Here is an 18,852-nt window from a genome sequence, read left to right on the forward strand (position 1 = left end):
TAAACCTGTATCTTGGACAAAGTTATTGTCTGATTAAGAACTTACAATCTATCACGTGGCATTACAAATGAACATTCCATGTATTCATTAAAAACAAAGCTTAAAAGTTCTGCTCGACCGCCCAACCATTCACGTAATATGGGTCATTGTTTGTTGGATAGCAAGTATGTCTCTCAGTGGGTCCAAGGCACATATTACTGTGTGTGTGATTTGGGAACAGCATCCTGATTAAACATGCTTCTCGTGTGCTACGAGGAGCTTTGAGGAGTCCGGTTCGGCCTGCCATAGGAGGTGCTGTACGGATGTGATCGGTTTCTCCCTGCCACAGACTTATCAATACTTTGGGCGTTTTTGACCCTGTGGGGTCTAAGCAAGTTGGTAAGAGTACCTTGTGATTCTGTTTGGTGGTGGACTTTCCTGATTGCACCCCTCCATTTCTGAGATTTATGTGGACTTAACAGCACTTGGGACTTTTCCCTTTTTCTGTCAGCAATGTTTGCATATGTGGATTAGCGTGACACCATCCCATAGCAAGTAAAGATGTTTAGACTGCTTAGGGTGCACCACCCTAAGAAGGAGCAGGTATCGCTGAGACCTTGAGGACTCCATCTTGTAATTAAAGAAGATGAAATGCAAAATATACGTTTTTTTATATCAGCTGTATCATAGTGCAGTCTATACTTTTAGACAAAAAATATAAAACCTGTAACATGGAAGACTTGGCTTTCCCTAAAATTCAAGAGATATAATGAATATGCCTAGATGGATACAATGTCTAATTTATTGGGATCTTGTTACAATCAGAAAAACAGACTAATAGAATGGACAATTTTGTTTATGGAATATTGCAACACATTTTTGTTTATAGGAGATGAATGTACCAATTTAAGTGTCTCAAAAAATGAGATACCTAGCGCCCATGCATTATTCAATTTTTTTTGGATTGTAATCGGTGAATCACATACAGATTTTTTTGGTTTAGCAGCAGGGGTATCACAAATTTTTAGGTTTGGGGATACTGTGACGCAGTAGGTTTTTGTTTCAAGATGTGATAGTGGAATGCAGGGGAGGCTGAGGACACAGATCCTCCACATCACAATCCTGTACTTACATCAGAGTCATCATACAAATATGCAATTCGGACCTCTGTGAATTTCAACTAAATACCCCTGGTCTATAAATGGTCTGGAAAGAATATACTTGATCATATGTCAAAAATAATGTATGAGTATATGTAGAATGCTAGTGAGCTTTTCATTATAACATTAAACCAACTATTATTTTTTAAGATTTTTTTTTTCTCAGATTTACACATTTTCAGTTTATAATTTTTTAAAATATGGTTTAGATTTTAGATTATTACACTTTAATATGAATAACACTATTTTTTTTTTTTTTTTTTTTTAATAAAGGTTCACAAAACCAAAGACTGCAAAAAAGTGAAGACCCGGATGTTCCTTTTATGTCTGCAAAGTACATTACTAAGCTATACAATCAACATCCCCAACAAGTAGAGGGGTTTTCTACTACAAGTCCTTTTAACAGTAGTGTAACCAAATCAAATTTTTTTGTTACACGTGCTCATGTCTATGGACCCTTTCAGGTGGAACAGAATTCAGGGCACAGTTCTTATGCATCTCAGATTAGCTTGAATAATGGCAAAGATGTGACAGCCAACTCTGAATCCAAGCCACCTGTAATATCCAGTGACCTTGAAATAAACACACAATGTGATTTAGGTATGAAAAAAAATGAATCAAATTTGGATGCCTCATCTTTGCACAGCAGCAGCTTACAGGAAACATCGTCTTTGAGCCAAGGGCAAAATAAAACATCAAAAACACTGAGCCCAGATATTCTTCAGCTTCTTAAAGGAAAAGATGCAAACACTGTCACTAATATTCTGAAGACTCTATCTCCATTTTATCCTGCTCTTCAAGGTAAGTAGTTATGTTGAATGTAATGCACAATTGCATCAATCTTATCCTTGCTTTAGATTCAGCCTAAACTAAAGTTTTTTTGAATGATAATATTTGTACCCTGTAATTTCATGGCAACACAGGTTACAATGGACACATGTTCATTAACCCAAAAAAAAAAAAACCTAAACACATGAACAAACCCACAGCTAATCCTGGAGGCAACCAACACCTTTGTAAAGCCTAGTCCATTTTACAGGGAAAAAAAACTTCTTGCTGATCTTATAGGTCCCTGAATCTTACGGTTTAGAAATATTTAGTACGCATTTATATTTTTGTATTTAGAAACTCAACCCTTTTCTGAAGCATTCTTGAGTTGCCAATAGTGCGTTTTTGTGAAAGATACATTTTAGGGTAGTTTAACCTTATTTCCTCCCGTTGCAAACAATACCCTCTTGTGCAATGACCGCAAAGTGAGCAGCATTCCACTGAATTTATTATATGGGCTATTTAATAATGCACAGAGATCCTAACCACCTCTTTTCAATCCTAACAACTGGGGAAATCTGTGTCCCTTAAAGTGATTGTAAAGGCAGAAGGTTTTTATATCAATGCATTCTATGCATTTACTGTAGATAAAAAGCCTTCTGTGTGTAGCAGCCCCCCTAATACTTACCTGAGCCCCATCTAGATCAAGCAATGTTGTAGGATTGTCTCAGCTGCCCGGGTCTCCCCTCCTCATTGGCTGAGGCAGCAGCACGGCGCCATTGACTCCCGGTGCTGTAAAAAAAGTCAGTCAGCCAATTGTATCAACATGCCTACTCTCATATTGATTACACGGTATTGATGCCATTACAGTATGTTAATGTTGAATTTTTTTTATTTTCAATTGCCTATTCTTTTGTTATTGTGATGACTGTAAGGGGCCATACCACTTATACAACCGTTGTCACTCTCCTGTTTAGTTTGTGTATTTTTATTTGTTATAACATCAGAGATATGACCCTTTGAGAGTTTCAACGTTGTACTTGTATTCTGCTCAACGTATATTGTGTTGTTTGAACAATAAACAGATTTCTCTACCGTTCATTGACGGATGCAGTCCTCTGATGCATATCAGTAGGTAATACCACCCCCTACAGGAGTAGGACACTAGGCAGAAATAATTTCTGGCTACTCCTATGGGCAGTCCCTGGGCAGAGCTGGACTGGGATAAAATTCAGCCCTGGAAATAATTTCATACCAGCCCCGTAGCATTATTATACCGGCCCAACAGCAGAACGCCATTTTGTTTCTTGTTCATAAAAGGGAAAACCATGCATTTTAAAGCACATTTGAAGAGTGTATTATATACAGATAAGACAGATATGAAAGCACATAGGGTTATATATATATATATATATATATATATATAGAGAGAGAAAATTTGGGTTCAAAGTGCGGACATCGTACAGGAGGTGGTCATAGGCTGTGTGGGCATGGTACAGGAGATTCAGGGGCTACAGACATGGTACAGGAGATGTCAGAGGCTGCAGACATGGTACAGGAGGACATGTCAGAGGCTGCGGGCATGGTACAGGAGATGCAGAGGCTGCGGACGTGGTACAGGAGATGCAGGGGCTCTGAATATGGTACAGGAGATGCAGGGGCTCTGGACTTGGTGCAGGAGATGCAGGGGCCTGCGGGCATGGTGCAGGAGATGCAGGGGCTGCGGGCATGGTACAGGAGATGTCAAAAGCTGCAGACATGGTACAAGAGATGTCAGAGGCTGCGGGCATGGTACAGGAGATTCAGGGGCTGCAGGTATGGTGCAGGCGCTGCAGGCATGGTACAGGAGATGCAGGGGCTTCAGGCATGGTACAGGAGATGTCAGAGGCTGCGGACATGGTACAAGAGATGTCAGAGGCTGCGGGCATGGTACAGGAGGACATGTCAGAGGCTACAGGCATGGTACAGGAGATTCAGGGGCTGCAGGTATGGTGCAGGCATGGTACAGGAGATGCAGGGGCTGCAGGCATGGTACAAGAGATGTCAGAGGCTGCGGGCATGGTACAGAAGGACATGTCAGAGGCTGCGGGCATGGTACAGAAGGACATGTCAGAGGCTGCGGACATGGTACAGGAGATGCAGGGGCCACGGGTATGGTGCAGGAATTGCAGGGGCCACGGGTATGGTGCAGGGGCTGCAGACATGGTACAGGAGATGCAGGCTTGCCGGCATTGTGCAGGGGCTGCATGCATGGTACAAGAGATGCAGGGCTGTGGACATGGTACAGGAGATGCAGTGCTGTGGGCATGGTACAGAAAAATCAACTGTACCATGCCCGCAGCACTGCAGGAGCTCATAGTGTAGACGTGGCATCTCCCCTCCCGGTTCTCCGCTGCCCACACTCTGCCTAGCCGTACCCCGGCTCTCTCCCTCTCTCTCTCCGCCCTCCTCCCTCAGGACACAAACCTTTCTCACTCTCCTGCTGGTGTACAGCCCCATCCCCTCTTGGACCTAGGAAGACTAAAGGGAAAATCTGTCTGGCACATACATGCCCAGCATGTTTATGGCCGTGCTGTGTAATAGCTAGGAGCGGGGCCGGCTACTTTATTTCATGGTGTGGGGGTCAGCAGGCATCACTCAGGACACTCCGCACTTCCCGGCTCTTCTCTCCGGTGTCCGCACTCCTCTTCAGGGCGGAGAGCTCGCCTCCTATTGGTTGCAAGTTATGCTCGTCCCAGAGAGCTCGGACTGCCACTGGAGGATACACATTCATACAGGAGGGGGGGGGGGGGGCATGGGCGGCTGCGATTTCAAAGGGGAAGATTTCCCGGTATCCCAGTAGGCCAGTCCGGCCCTGTTCCTGGGGGTATACCCTCTCTCTTCCTGCATAGGATGTCAGTTTTAATGTGCCTAGTCAGGAGTAAGGACCTAGTTCCTTGCTGGGATCTTTGGTCCTGTCATAGAAGTAATTTTTTTTATGTAGATTTTTTTTTTTAGCTAGTCTTTTTTTCTCCGGATTATTTTTCCTGTGGGATCTCCTAGCAATTATGCTGGGCTGGGCAACAGACTGGACCCCCATATCCAGTGGTCACCCGAGTCTGGACAGCGAGCGCGTGCAGGCGTTAGCTCCGCACTGGGTCGGCCGCGACATAGTCCCACACACGACAGGGTCTAGGCTGATGTCGCAGCATTCCTATTTGGCAGACAGCCCCCTACTCCTGTGGCGTGGGGTCCTGTTATGAGATGGCGACCGCCTGTGTTCCTGGTATGGTGAATAAACATCCCCCCCCCCTTCCCTGGCGGATTTTGGGGTGGACGCTGTCCCTCTCTCTGGGATGGTGGGGCCCTCACACTCCAGGGTTCCCTCTGTCCAGGTTTTATTCCAACTTGTTCACGGGTTCCCAAGAAGGAGGGCAAGGTGCGGCCGATCCTTGACCCAAAGGCACTGAATGTGTTTGTACGCACTCAAAAGTTCAAGCTGGAAACGATTCACACCGTGGTGGCCTCCCTACATCAGGGGGACTTCCTGGCCTCAATAGACATCAAGGATGCCTACCTTCAAATTCCAATCTGTGCTGCTCACCAACGGTTTCTCCGTTTTGCTGTAGGAGACTATCACTATCAGTTTGGTCTCGCCTCCTCTCCTCGGGTCTTGACAAAGGTGTTGGCCCGGTCCTGGCACTGTTGCGACAGCGGGGGATATCGGTCCTGGGCTACCTGGACAATCTAATTCTCCATGCAGAGTCCCCCACGTTACTGACGGAAAATTTGGGGGTCACCATGAGTACTCTGGAGGAGTTCGGTTGGGTCGTGAACCTTCAAAAGTCCTCTCTGACCCCTTCCATGAGACTGGTCTATCTGGACTCGTCTGGACTGGGTGTTTCTACCTCCGGAAAAAATGGCCGTCTCCGCTACCACCATGGGATCTTAATTTGGTGCTGTCGGTTCTCCAGAGGCCTCCCTTTGAAAATATTCGGGAGGTCTCCCTGCTTACCTTGTCTCAGAAGGTGGCCTTCTTGGTGGCTATCACTTCTGCGCGCAGGGTGTCGGAACTGGCGGCGCTGTCCTGTCGTTCTCCCTATCTGGTGGTTCACAAGGACAAGGTGGTACTTCGGCGGGATCCGTCTTTCCTGCCGAAGGTGGTTTCAAGTTTTCTCCTGAATGAGGACATTGCGTTACCTTCCTTGTGCTCTAAGCCTAAACATCCTAAGGAATTTGCTCTGCATACCCTGGATGTTGTTCAGGCGATCAGGGTGTATTTGGTGTCTACCGAGTCTTTTCGTAAGTCTGACTCGCTCTTTGTACTCACGGATGGCTCGAAGAAAGGGCTGCCTGCGTCTGATGTGGCTATTTCCAGATGGATCAGACAGACAGTGGTGCAGGCTTATTCCAATAAGTGTCAGGTTCCAGCTTTCCCTGTCAAAGGCGCACTCTTCTCGGGCGCTTAGTGCTTCCTGGGCCTTTCGCCATCAGGCGTCTGTGCTTCAGGTGTGCAAGGCGGTCGTCTGTTCTCACCTTTACAAAATTTTATAAGGTGGATATGATGGCATCTGCGGATGCCTCCTTTGGCCGCAAGGTTTTGCAGGCCGCGGTTTAGGGGGACCCTTGGCCTTCCTTGAGGTTGTTTTTCTGCTTGTTTTCAGGTGGACCTCATCTGGTTGTTCTGATGAGTCCTTTGTTGCCTGGTTGGCCATGTTGGCCTTGGGTCCTGTTTTTTCTTTGTTCTGCTGTTCCCACCCCTCATTTTGGTACTGCTTTGGGGCGTCCCTACTGATCTGCATCAGAGGACTGCGTCCGTCAATGAACGATAGAGAAAACTGGATTTTTGACTTACCGTAAAATCCTTTTCTCTTAGGTTCATTGACGGACCCAGTACCCGCCCTCTAATTTTTGAGTGGGTTGGTGTGCTTTTCTCTGACACTGCTTTGATACAAAACTGACATCCTATGCAGGAAGAGAGAGGGTATACCCCCAGGGACTGCCCATAGGCATATCCAGAAATTCTTTCTGCCTAGTGTCCTACTCCTGTAGGGGGCGGTGTTACCTACTGATATGCATCAGAGCACTGCGTCCGTCAATGAACCTAAGAGAGAAGGATTTTACGGTAAGTCAAAAATCCAGTTTTTCCATAAAAGAAAAAGTCAACCAAGGAGGAGAGAAAGAGGGCGGTGCCGGGCAGCAGCTCTGTGTCTGAATGGACACATGGAGTTGTAGCTCGGCTTGGGTGCCCCCATAGGAAGCTGCTTGCTGTGGGGGCGCCCAACAGGTGGGAGGGGCCAGGAGCACAGAAGTGGGACCCGAGAAGAGGAGGATCCAGGCTGCTCTGAAAATTCACTGCACAGAGCAGGTAGGTATAACATGTTTGTTATTTTTAACTTTAAAAAAAAAATAGACTTTACAATCACTTTAATAGTTGCCCCTGTCCATGTTTTTATTTTTTATTTTTTAATCAGATTGTATTTATTATAAAACAAAATGTTTGTACAAATGAAAGACCTATATAATACACATGCTTTCTATTTCAATGACATATTTTGCCTGAAAAGGTACTCAAATAGCAAGCTGCACATTTAACCCCTTCGCGCCCACCGTACACAAATATGTGGCCCCACTGGACTGGGCTTTTTGCCATGTGGCCGCATATTTGCAAATCTACCTTTTGTGAAGCACCATTCTAATGATCGGGCCCCGGCATGGCCGATTCCAGATCATTGCTGTGATAGCCTCTGATTGGCTATCACAGTGATCAGTCACTGTGAAGCCCGCCCCTGTGTCTTCTGTCTCTGAGAATGGACGAGAGATGCATTGCATCACTCTGTCCTTTCAGAGATAGGGAAAAAATTGTGTGTAGAAAAAATTAAAAAATTACCTAGATCAAGGTTTGATCTAGGTCAGTGCCAGGGTTAGTGTTTGGGTCAACGGTCATGGACAGTCATTTATGGACAGAATTTCTTCTTAAATTTGTGTCTGTGTGTTTTAGGTAGGAAAAAAAAAAACAGAATGTGCACTATTTTTTCTAGGCTGTACTACGGGTGCAAACTACCAACATACACATAAAGGGCAGGAGAATTTATTTTGGGTTGTTCTTTGGTGATAGGTTAGGACAGTAACAAGAAATATACAGTTACATTTTTAAGAAACTTTTTTTTTTTTTTTTTTTTTTTACCGTTGGGACCAGTTTTTCTTTCTGAAGAAAAAAAAAAAATCAGGAGACATCCATTACCATTTACCACCAAATGAAAGCCCAATTTGTCCTGAAAAAACAAGAAAGGGTCATGGCAAATGGTGAAAGCCCCAACTAGAAATCATACTCTGTTGGTTCTCCTATTACCAAGCAACACAAAGCTGACAGCAGATATGGATGATTTTAGTAACATCACAGTATAATCACAATTTCTATTTACAGGAAAGTGAGACATGTGGGTAGGACAAGAACACTAAATTTCAAAAGAGCTGTGCTCCATATTGCATGTTACTAAATGGGACCAAGATCTTGTAACAAGTAACACTGAGAAAAAGAAGGCAATCCATTTAATTTAAAAAGAAATGCAAGGCAAAATGTTTGTATGTACTATCTACACTCACTGGCCACCTTATTACGTACATCTGTTCGATTGCTTGGTAACACAAATTGCAAATCAGCCAATCCCATGGCAGCAACTCAATGCATTTAGGCATCTAGACGTGGTGAAGACGACTTGCTGAAGTTCAAACCGAGCATCAGAATGGGGAAGAAAGAGGATTTAAGTGACTTTGAATGTGGCATGGTTGTTGGTGCCAGACAGGCTGATCTGAGTATTTCAAAAACTGCTGATGTACTGGGATATTCCCGTACAACCATCTCTTCAGTTTACAGAGAATGGTGTTTTCCCACCGTTCTCTGTAACCTTGAGAGATGATTGTAGAGAAAATATCCAGTGAGTTGCAGTTATGTGGAGGAAAATGTCTTGTTGAAAAGCCAACAGTAACTCAAATAACTACTCATTACAACCAAGGTATGAAGAATACCATCTCTAAACGCATAACACATTGATCCTTGAAGTAGATGGGCTACAGCAGCAGAAGACCACACTGGTGCCACTCCTGTCAGCTAAGAACAGGAAACGTAGGCTAAAATTCGAACAGTCCCACCAAAATTGGACAATAGAAGATTGGAAAAATGTTGCCTTGTCTGAGGAGTCTTGATTTCAGCTGAGACATTCAGATGGTAGGGTCAGAATTCAGCATAAACATGAAAGCATGGATCCATACTGCCTTGTATCAAAGGTTCAGGCTGATGGTGTGGGGGATACTTTTGGCCCCTTAGTACCAATTGAGCATGGTTTAAATGCTGCAAACTACCTGAGTATTGTTGCTGACCATGTCCATGCCTTTATGACTACAGTGCACCAATCTTCTGATGGCTACTTCCAGCAGAAAAATGCGCCGTGTCACAAAGCTCAAATCATCTCACCACTGGTTTAGAGCTGCACGATTCTAAGTATTAAATGAGAATTAAGTTTTTTTTTTTTTTTAAGACTCACGATTCTCAGCATATCATCTTTCACATTATACAAAAAAAAATTGAGCTAACTTTACGGTTTCGTTTATTTTGAATTTATTGAAGTGTATTTTTTCCCTAAAAACTGCTTTTGAAAGACCATGTGCAAATACAGTGTGACATAAAATATTAAAACAACTGCCATTTTTTCTCTGTCGCTCATTGACAGACGTAGTCCTCCTTGATTAATATCAACTCGGGTTATACTGCCCTCTACAGGAGTAGGACTAGACAGGAAAGAAAACGTTCTGGCCACACCCTAGGGGCAGTCCCAGAGGGTATATCCTCTCACTTCCTGCTACAGCAAATCAGTTTTTTTCTGTCTAGTTAGGAGTAAGTACCTAGATTCCTTGCTAGGATCTTCGGTCCTGGCAGGATTTTTTTAGAAATACTTTTTTTAGACCGCTTTTTTTCTCCAGTGTTCCTGTGAGATCTTCAAGCAAGTACGCTGAAACTGGGCGACGGGCTGGATGTTGAGATCCAGTGGTCACCCCAGTTCAGCCTACGAGCGCGTGCAGGCCCTAGCTCCGCGCTGGGTCGGCCGCAACATAGTCCCACTGGACGGGGACTGACCCTGCGAGTTAAACGTCTCGCCTGGACGCCAATGACCAACAGAGTCACGGCGTCCGTATTGGTCGACAGCCCCCCCACCCCGGTGGAGAGGGGTTCTGTCAGGAGTTGGCGCCCAACTGGTTCCGGTATGGTGAGTAGAATGTTCCCCCTCTCCCCCTGTCGGGTTTGTTGGTGGACGCGGGCCCCTCTCTGGGATGGTCGGACACTCAGTTTCTGGGTCTCCCCTCTATCCTATAACAGGTCACAGATCCCCCAATTTGAGTGTGATTTTTGTGAATAGAAACCAGGAGGCTTGGTTTGGGAGCTGACTATCTAAAGTCACTATATGACTGTAAGAGGTATCCTACCTGTCTAGTGTGTACACAGGCCTATGCCTGAGTTACTGCTGCCACAGATCGCCATCCCTCCAGAAAGCGAGGACACCTCCCGCAGGCCGAGGCACTTCCGCAGGCCGAATGCACTCATCCCGCAGGCCGCTGCTAGCCTGGCAAGCCGCCGCTATCCTACACAGGCCGCCGCCATTTTCCTGCAGATCGCACGAGGCCGCCATATTGGCGTAGCCTCATGTCTCCAGCACGGGGGCGGCCATGTTTGAGGTGACCAAACGCCTCGTGGAGTAATTGGGAGGTTCCGGAAGGCGTGTAAAGGGGCGGAGCCGCCTCCTTGGCCCAGGGAAAGCAAGCCAAAGACTTCCTGTCTGTAACAGACAGTGCTGGAAGCAGGTTGATAAGAAACTTCTGTGCATCAGGTGAGCCTTGGGGTCTCTCTCTCTCTCTCTCTCTCTCTCTCTCTCTCTCTCTGAGGGGTCCAAGCAGGTAGACTGAGGGGCGCTACTGCGCTGGGGGACCAAGTTAAAAAAAAAAAAAATGTTTTTTTCTTGCAATTAATTTTTTTGTGTTTGCTGGCAAGTGTCTTGTTACATGAACCCTGCCACACATGTATCCCCACCTGATCCCCTCAGGGTGGCCGCAGGACCCTCCAGTACCCCACTTGTGATGATGCATTATCAGCAGTTTTGGAGTCTTTGGTATCCCGGGTGGAGGTAGCCTGTCAGGGATGGGGGTCAAGAAGAGCGACCCCCGCCTACCCCTATGTCATCTGATACCTCAGATACAGATTCTGAGCTGGTCATTGCAGTCCCTTTTCTGGGGTTGTTGTCTCAGGTACGGTCTCCTCAGACAGTAAGGAGGACACTTCTGCCTCCGCCATAGCACAAGAAGCATTGGTGGAAGCACTAGTTGTGTCTGTCTGGGAAACCTTAAATCTTGAGGTTACACCGGCAGAGGTAGCTGAGACTCGTATTCCTTTTTTGGTACTAGCAAGCCTACCAAAATGGTAAAGGGTTTCCCTTGCCCAAATAGGGTCGTCCGTAAATGAGCCCTGCTATTTCCAAACGCATTGCTAGGCGCTATCATTTTGAGGAATCCCTCATTTCAAAGATGGACGGTACCACCAATAGTGGACTCACCGATTTCCAGACTAAATAAAGCCACTGTTATCCCGTTGGATTGACAGAATGGGCCCCACCCATCTCTAGGGTGGGGGGACGTCTTCACCGGTTTCCGGATCCAGGGCTTTCCAGAATCCCGGATAAAGGGGTTCGCAAGGTCATATGGTCGGGATACAAGATCGAGTTTCGATCACTTCCACCGGTGCGATTCTTCCCTTCCAATATTCGACATCCCCGGGTCGCTTAAAAAGCTTTGCGGGGGACAGCTTTATACAACAAGCAGTGGTAGTTCCCATTCCTTGGAGGAGTTCTAGTCGAACTTGTTCACAATGCCCAGGAAAAAGGGCTAGGTGCGTCCAATTCTGGTCTTGGAAGAGATGGAGTCCATCCATACAGTGTTGGCCTCCCTGCATCAGGGGGATTTCCTGGCATCCATAGACATTTACGATGCCTATCCTCATATCCCCATCTTCGCAGGACATCAGCGTTTTCGTTGCTTTTCCCAAAGATCATCCCTGGTTCCCACCAGGAGACTGAACTATCTGGGCCTAATTTTGGATACATCCTTGGCAAGAGTGTTTCTCAATACGGAGAAACTCCAGAAGATTCAGTCAATGATTCGGATGTTGCTGTCCGTCAACTGGCTGGGATTGATGGTCGCCTCCTTAGAGGCAGTACCGTTTGCCCAGTCTCATACCCAAATTCTCCAAGAGGAGATTCTTCTCATATGGAATCGGAATCCCGATTCCCTGGACAATCGGATCCGATTGAGTGAGCGGACCAGGGAGGCTCTGGTCTGGTGGCTTCGGTCTCCGATGCTCAGCCAGGGGAAGTCCTTTCTTCTGATAAATTCCAGGTTACCGATAAATGGGTTGGAACTGAGAGCGATCAGACTTTGTCTGATTTACTGGACCGAGCAGCTCCAGGGCAGCCCGGTTCGGATCCAATCGGACTATGCCACGGTCATGACTTATGTCGATCACCAAGGGGCACCAAGAGTGCCCTGGCGGCCATAGAAGTGGCCAACATTCTTATTGGGGGAACAGTTGTTCCAGTTCTCTCCGCGATATTTATCACGGGGGTGGACAGGCAGATTATTTCAGCTGTCAGATTCTGGATCAAGAGGAATAGTCTCTTCATCCAAAGGTATTTCACCAGCTGTCCCTTCATTGGGGCACCCCGGATATGGATCTGTTGGTAGGTTAGCTCAACAGGGCTCGCACCCGCGATCCTCTAGCGGACGCAGCCTCTCAAATTGCTGCTGAGATTTCTCCGCAGGATAGAGGTGGAGGGAACTCCAGTTATCCTGGAAATTCCGAGCTGGCCTCCTCAAGCCGGGTACGCCGACTTGGACAGGCTAGTCGCGGACGCTCCTTGGAGACTTCCTCTCAGGGAGGATCTGCGGTCTCAAGGACCAATCTTCCATCGTGCTTTACAGTCGCTGGTTTTAATGGCCTGGCTATTGAGACCCAGGTACTGAAGGACAGAGGGTTGTCCGCTTCAGTTATTCCTACTCTAATTAAAGCAAGGAAAGCGACTTCCAGCAAAGTCTATTATCGCACATGGAAGACTTATATCGCGTGGTGTGAATCTTTGGAATTTCCCCCACGTACCTATTCGGTGACCCGAATCTTGGCTTTTCTGCAAAAGGGGGTTGAGCAGAAACTATCCTTGAGCACTATCAAGGGTCAGGTTTCAGCGTTAGCAATCTTCTTTCAGAAGCCTTGGGCTACTCATTCCTTGGTATCCAGGGGGTGCGGCACTTGGCTCCGCTAGTGCGAGCGCCCTTACCGCCCTGGGATCTTAATTTGGTGTTTGTCGGTTCTTCAGAAACCTCCCTTTGAAAATATCAGGGAGATTCCCTTGCTTACATTATCCCAGAAGGTGGCCTTCTTGGTGGCTATCACTTCTGCACGCAGGGTGTCAGAACTGGCTGCATTATCATGCCATTCCCCATATCTAGTGGTTCATAGGGATAAGGTAGTTCTTCATCCAAAGCCATCCTTTCTTCCTAAGGTGGTTTCAGATTTTCATCTGAATGAAGATATTGTGCTACCTTCCTTGTGTCTTAAGCCCAATCATCCTCAGGAATATGCGTTGCATTCCTTGGATGTGGTTCGGGCAATCAGGGTATACCTGAAGACTACGGAATTGTTCTGTAAGACGGATTCACTTTTTGTGATCACGGATGGCCCCAGAAAGGGGTTGCCTGCATCTGCCGCGACTATCTCCAAATGGATTAGACAGACGGTGGTACGGGCTTATTCTATTAAGGGTCGGGTTCCTCCGTTCCCTGTTAAGGCGCACTCCACTCGAGCGCTCAGTACTTCCTGGGCCTACCGCCATCAGGCGTCAGTGGTCCAGGTGTGCAAGGCGGCTACCTGGTCGTCAGTTCATACCTTTACAAAATTTTATAAAGTTGATGTGATGGCATCGGCGGATGCCTCATTTGGCCGCAAGGTTTTTGCAGGCCGCAATTTGAGGAGACCGGTGGTCTACCTCGAGGGTTTTTTTCCGTTGGAATTTCAGTTGAATCTCATCGTGTGATTGATGAGCCTTTAAAACTTGCAGTTGGCACCGGTTGGGCCTTCTAGATTGGATTTTGATTTCCATTTTCCCACCCCTCAGTTGTGGCACTGCTTTGGGACGTCCCGAGTTGATATTAATCAAGGAGGACTACGTCTGTCAATGAGCGACAGAGAAAAATGGATTTTTGTAAAATCTTACCGTAAAATCCTTTTCTCTTAAGCTCATTGACAGACGTAGTACCCGCCCCTCTGTTTTTGAGTTGGGTTGGGTTAAATTCTCTAAACACTGCTTTGTGACATAACTGATTTGCTGTAGCAGGAAGTGACAGGATATACCCTCTGGGACTGCCCCTAGGGTGTGGCCAGAACGTTTCCTTTCCTGTCTAGTCCTACTCCTGTAGAGGGCAGTATAACCCAGGTTGATATTAATCAAGGAGGACTACGTCTGTCAATGAGCTTAAGAGAAAAGGATTTTATGGTAAGATTTTACAAAAATCCATTTATTCTCTAGGGTATCTGCTAAAAAAAAATATATATATATATATAAATACTGGTTTTAACTTGTAAGCAAGAAATATCAGATAAAGGCTTAGTCTTTAAAGCGGAGTGGAACTTCCGCTTATCTGTCTCCACCCCCCCTCTGGTGCCACATATGGCATCTTTTGGGGGGGGGGGTACCTGTTTTTGACAGGTACCCTGTCCCCACCTTCTTCGGCTCCCTCTTCCTTCCTCTGCTGCCAGGCCAGTAAGAGAGCGCAGCGAGCTTCGCACATGAACTGGGTTTCATGGGTTCGGCTGGATTACAGAACAGGTTAATGTCCTAATAAGATAATGGCTTAGTCTTTAAAGCGGAGTGGAACTTCCGCTTATCTGTCTCCACCCCCCCTCTGGTGCCACATATGGCATCTTTTGGGGGGGGGGGGGGTACCTGTTTTTGACAGGTACCCTGTCCCCACCTTCTTCGGCTCCCTCTTCCTTCCTCTGCTGCCAGGCCAGTAAGAGAGCGCAGCGAGCTTCGCACATGAACTGGGTTTCATGGGTTCGGCTGGATTACAGAACAGGTTAATGTCCTAATAAGTCAGCAGCTACAGTATGTATAGCTGCTGACTTTAAATTTTTGCAGGGGGAGGCCAGAACACCGCCTAAAGTGGTTAAACTGTCCTCATTTACAGACAAAAGTTCTTCCCTTTGATCTAAAAAACCCAAATGTTACAATGTTTAATTTTATCTCAGCACTGAGCAATGTTGTGATGAGCTTTGCCAGCTTCCTTTTTTTTTTTTTTTTTTTTGACAGTTGTCCGCTGTGAGCAGAGAACCGCTCTGCACGGAATTGTGGAAATGGCAGTTTAATAAAGAATTTGAAAAAAAAAAAAAATCAACCCCCCTCACTATCTTAAAGCGGTAGTATACTCAGTACATGCATATCTGAAAATGCAATCACCAGCAGTACCATGTAATGTTCAATCATATATCAAGAAATCAATCAATTATCAGTTTTCCTTACATTTATATTTTCTTTCGTTCTGCTGGGGGTTTTGTGATGTTGGGCGCCACCATCCTTGCTGTGGGTTCCGTCTTCTTATCGGTGCAGTATTTTCGCCCACACTATCTCTATTGTTCGTAAATCCCGCGCATGCGCAGTAGACGCCGAACCCAAGCCTCGTTTTGGTTTCATTAACCGTTTGGACAGCCTATAGGAGGCTGTCCACTGCCCTTATGCACAATTGCTCAACTCCCTTCTCCACGATCTAATAACAAAGAGACAGTACACTTTCATTTCCTTATTATTACATCGTGGAGTAAAGTAGGTGAGCTGCCAGCTACATATGAAAGCTAGTTATATTACTGTATATACACCATCAAACCACCTAATTGTGATAAATAAATTTAAAGATGTGCTTGTACAAATATATAAATAGAGTTTATATATATATATATGTATGTATGTATGTATGTATGTATGTATGTATGTATGTATGTATGTATGTGTATATATATATATATATATATAAAATGTCAGTAATTTTAAATGTATTACTTGTGAGTGGGTGATTGGGTGATTGGTGCACTATGGATATCTTCTCTGACTCGATCTCTCTCAATCTCCTCTTCTCCTCTTCACTGTCGCTCTGCCCTCCACACGTCTTCTTCTCTCTCTCCACTAGCACTCCCCTGTGACGTAGCAAGTCACATGGGGTAGTGGAGATTTTTTTTCATGGGGGAAGGTCGGAGTCTCGCATGAGCACGGGGCTGACGTCCAGCAGAGGAAATTACGCAGCCCTGGCATAGACCCTGCATTATTCCGGCAGCGTCATTAGTTTGCCGGAAAATCAGGGTACACTGAGCATGCGCGAGTGACGTCATTGACCGCAACAATGTAAATAGAAAGAGAACGGCTGAATGGACAGGCAGGACAAAAGGTTAGTAATATGGACACAGATGATTTATATTATGCAAAGTTGTGAAAATGAGTATACTACCGCTTTAAATCAAACAGAAAAGGTACAGAGTTCACACTCAGGGGACTTCAATACGGTCCAACAAAAAACAAGTATACAGCAATAACCTTGATGCCACAGCGAAGAATGTATAGAAACGTTGCACAAAATCAGAACAAAATGAAAACGGCATCGTAGCATCTAGAACCAAAAGTAAGTTGAACATAGGTCAGTGATCAGTAAAAATACTCTCAGGCCTCAGGTGTCCGGAGTACCGCCATACAAGGCCTGTCCCTCGTCGGGGAAAAAACAAACCTGTTCCAGCAGTCCCAAGTTTGAGTAGCGTTCCCTCCTGCCCTGCGAAGACAACACCAGATCCTCAAGTTCGTTGATCTGTTTGATCCTGGACAGCCAGAAATGAGACTGAAGGAGGGGTTGTGTCCTTCCATCGAAAGCTGATGCAAGATTTCACCCGAGTCTCCAAGCCGAGTGGATGTTCACCAGGGCGGGCGGCAACTCCCTGCCAAGCACTCGCCGCTAAAATTCCGACCCCATGACAAAGGGACCGCCCTCAATAGTCAGCCCATCCCGTAAGGACACCAATATTACAAATCCGAAAAAAAAAGACCCCCACCATCCCTGAGACAAGGAGACAACATCTGGGCCCAGGGGAGACCGCCACCAAGGACCACACATGGGCGGAAGTCCAGCCCGGTCACGCCGTCCCGGTGGGGTACCCCCAAGCTGACCCAGGGGATCGGCCACATTTTGAAAACCTCCACCCAGCATTAAAGAGCATACATCAGTGTTCCCCTGCCTCCCCAAACCACCCCCCGAAGCCACTGTCAATAAGATACCACACTCTTAGGGAGACACCTGCCACTCTGTCCTATGGTGGCGGTAGCGAAGTGGATCTGAGACAGCAGCAGTCCTCCTGGATCGGAACACATGGGGGGGGGGGAGCAGGCACGGCACAGTCAGCTAACTTCAATAGGCACCTTTGCCAGGGCAGGGCACGGCAGACAGGTTTAGGTCACTAGTTTACAGGTGTCACTCCATCCCTGGTAACACACATGCTCCGGTGTCATAGTGAGAAGGCGGGGGGTGAGAGCCTACACAAGATCGGATTAAGATATGAGCGTGCTGTTGAGGGGACCGTCTCTTTCGGGCCATCAGGACAGAATAGCAGTCAGGGGACAAGTATATCTACCATATGAGTACAACGGTGGATCACATCCAGAAAGATCATTCCTCTTGCTTCACCCGTGAAGGGTCTTAGTTTAGACACCGGGGACTCCTCGGGTGCGGGGTGGCAGGCTCCGGCTCCGACCAGCGGTGCTGGAATGGCGTCTGGGTGGACTCGATAGGTACTGTAGCCAGTTAGGTACGAAGACCGGATCAGAGCCCAGGAAAGTGAATAGGGCTGGTAAATCCTTTGGGTGGTGCAGGGTGAAGGAAGCCTGACCCTTACGGACAGTAAGGGAGATGGGAAATCCCCACTGATACGTACAACCCACTTGCCTGATCTGTTCCAGTAGGGGGAGCAGTGCTCTCCGCTGTAGTGTGGCTCTGGAGAGGTCTGGAAGAATGGACCCTTGCCCCATCAAAATCAAAGTCCCCAGCCTCCTAGGCTTGCCGTAGAATCGTATCCTTATGAGAGTATCTATGAGACGGCAAATGACGTCCCGGGGCCTCTCGGCATCAGTAGAGCGTGGGCCCAGAGCTCGATGCACCCTGTCAAACTCTAGGTCTGCCTTTGGAATGGTAGGCACCAGGCGCTGGCAGATCAACAGTAATGTAGGTTGAAGAGATTCCTGGCCCGTGGGCTCAGGGAGCCCCCGCAGCCGGAGGTTGTTACGACGGCTTCGGTCCTCCATGTCAAGACAGAGCTGCAGGGATGTAACATATTCCGCCCGAGTAGTCTGCACCTGCTCCAGTCGGTCACCCTGGCCTCCAGGGAGGAGATGGACATTCCATCAGTAGTGACCTGGTCAGAGAGTAGCTGGATCTCTGACCGAACAGCCTGCAAGTCCCTGTTGTGAGCCTCTTCCAGCCGAAGCACCAGGGCCTCCATGTCCCTTTTAGTTGGGAGAGTGAATTGGTGCCCTAAGGTCCAACTCAGCTCCCGCTCCAGGGGGCAATTGTAGAGGCCTCGTTGAAAGGTGTAGAGGGTGCTGAGCGTCGGGCATGGTCCATGGTTCCGATTGAACCGAGGTTGCCGGAGAGGTAGGCATGCTTGCCATCGCTGGAGCAGGGGGAGGCTCAACACGTGGTTCGGGTGCGGGCCAAGGCAGAGCGGGTCCCGGGGAAGTAACGATGCAGTTCCTACCCGGGGGATGATCTCAAAGACTTCCGCAATCTTTTTCGTCTACCGGCGTTCATTCCAGGTGTAGAAAGACAGGAGATAAGGTGCAAA

General features: G+C 47.1%; 2 protein-coding genes across 2 annotated transcripts in view; both read left to right on the forward strand.

Moving 5' to 3' along the window:
• Positions 1 to 1,525, forward strand: part of LOC309556313 (uncharacterized protein) — a 424,886-nt gene extending 423,361 nt beyond the window's left edge. Inside the window, exon 5 of the mRNA XM_082258756.1 lies at positions 1,413 to 1,525. Coding sequence (XP_082114882.1) covers positions 1,413 to 1,514 — 102 coding nt within the window. The 3' untranslated portion in view covers positions 1,515 to 1,525. The remainder of the gene's footprint in view (positions 1 to 1,412) is intronic.
• Position 1,526: 1 nt separating this feature from the next.
• LOC309556315 (uncharacterized protein) overlaps positions 1,527 to 18,852 on the forward strand; it is a 72,888-nt gene continuing 55,562 nt past the window's right edge. The window contains exon 1 of the mRNA XM_082258760.1: positions 1,527 to 1,940. Coding sequence (XP_082114886.1) covers positions 1,742 to 1,940 — 199 coding nt within the window. The 5' untranslated portion in view covers positions 1,527 to 1,741. The remainder of the gene's footprint in view (positions 1,941 to 18,852) is intronic.

The sequence above is a fragment of the Pelophylax lessonae genome (genome assembly GCF_965119305.1).
Source record: "Pelophylax lessonae genome assembly, chromosome: 5".
In the NCBI taxonomy this organism is placed as follows: Eukaryota; Metazoa; Chordata; class Amphibia; order Anura; family Ranidae; genus Pelophylax; species Pelophylax lessonae.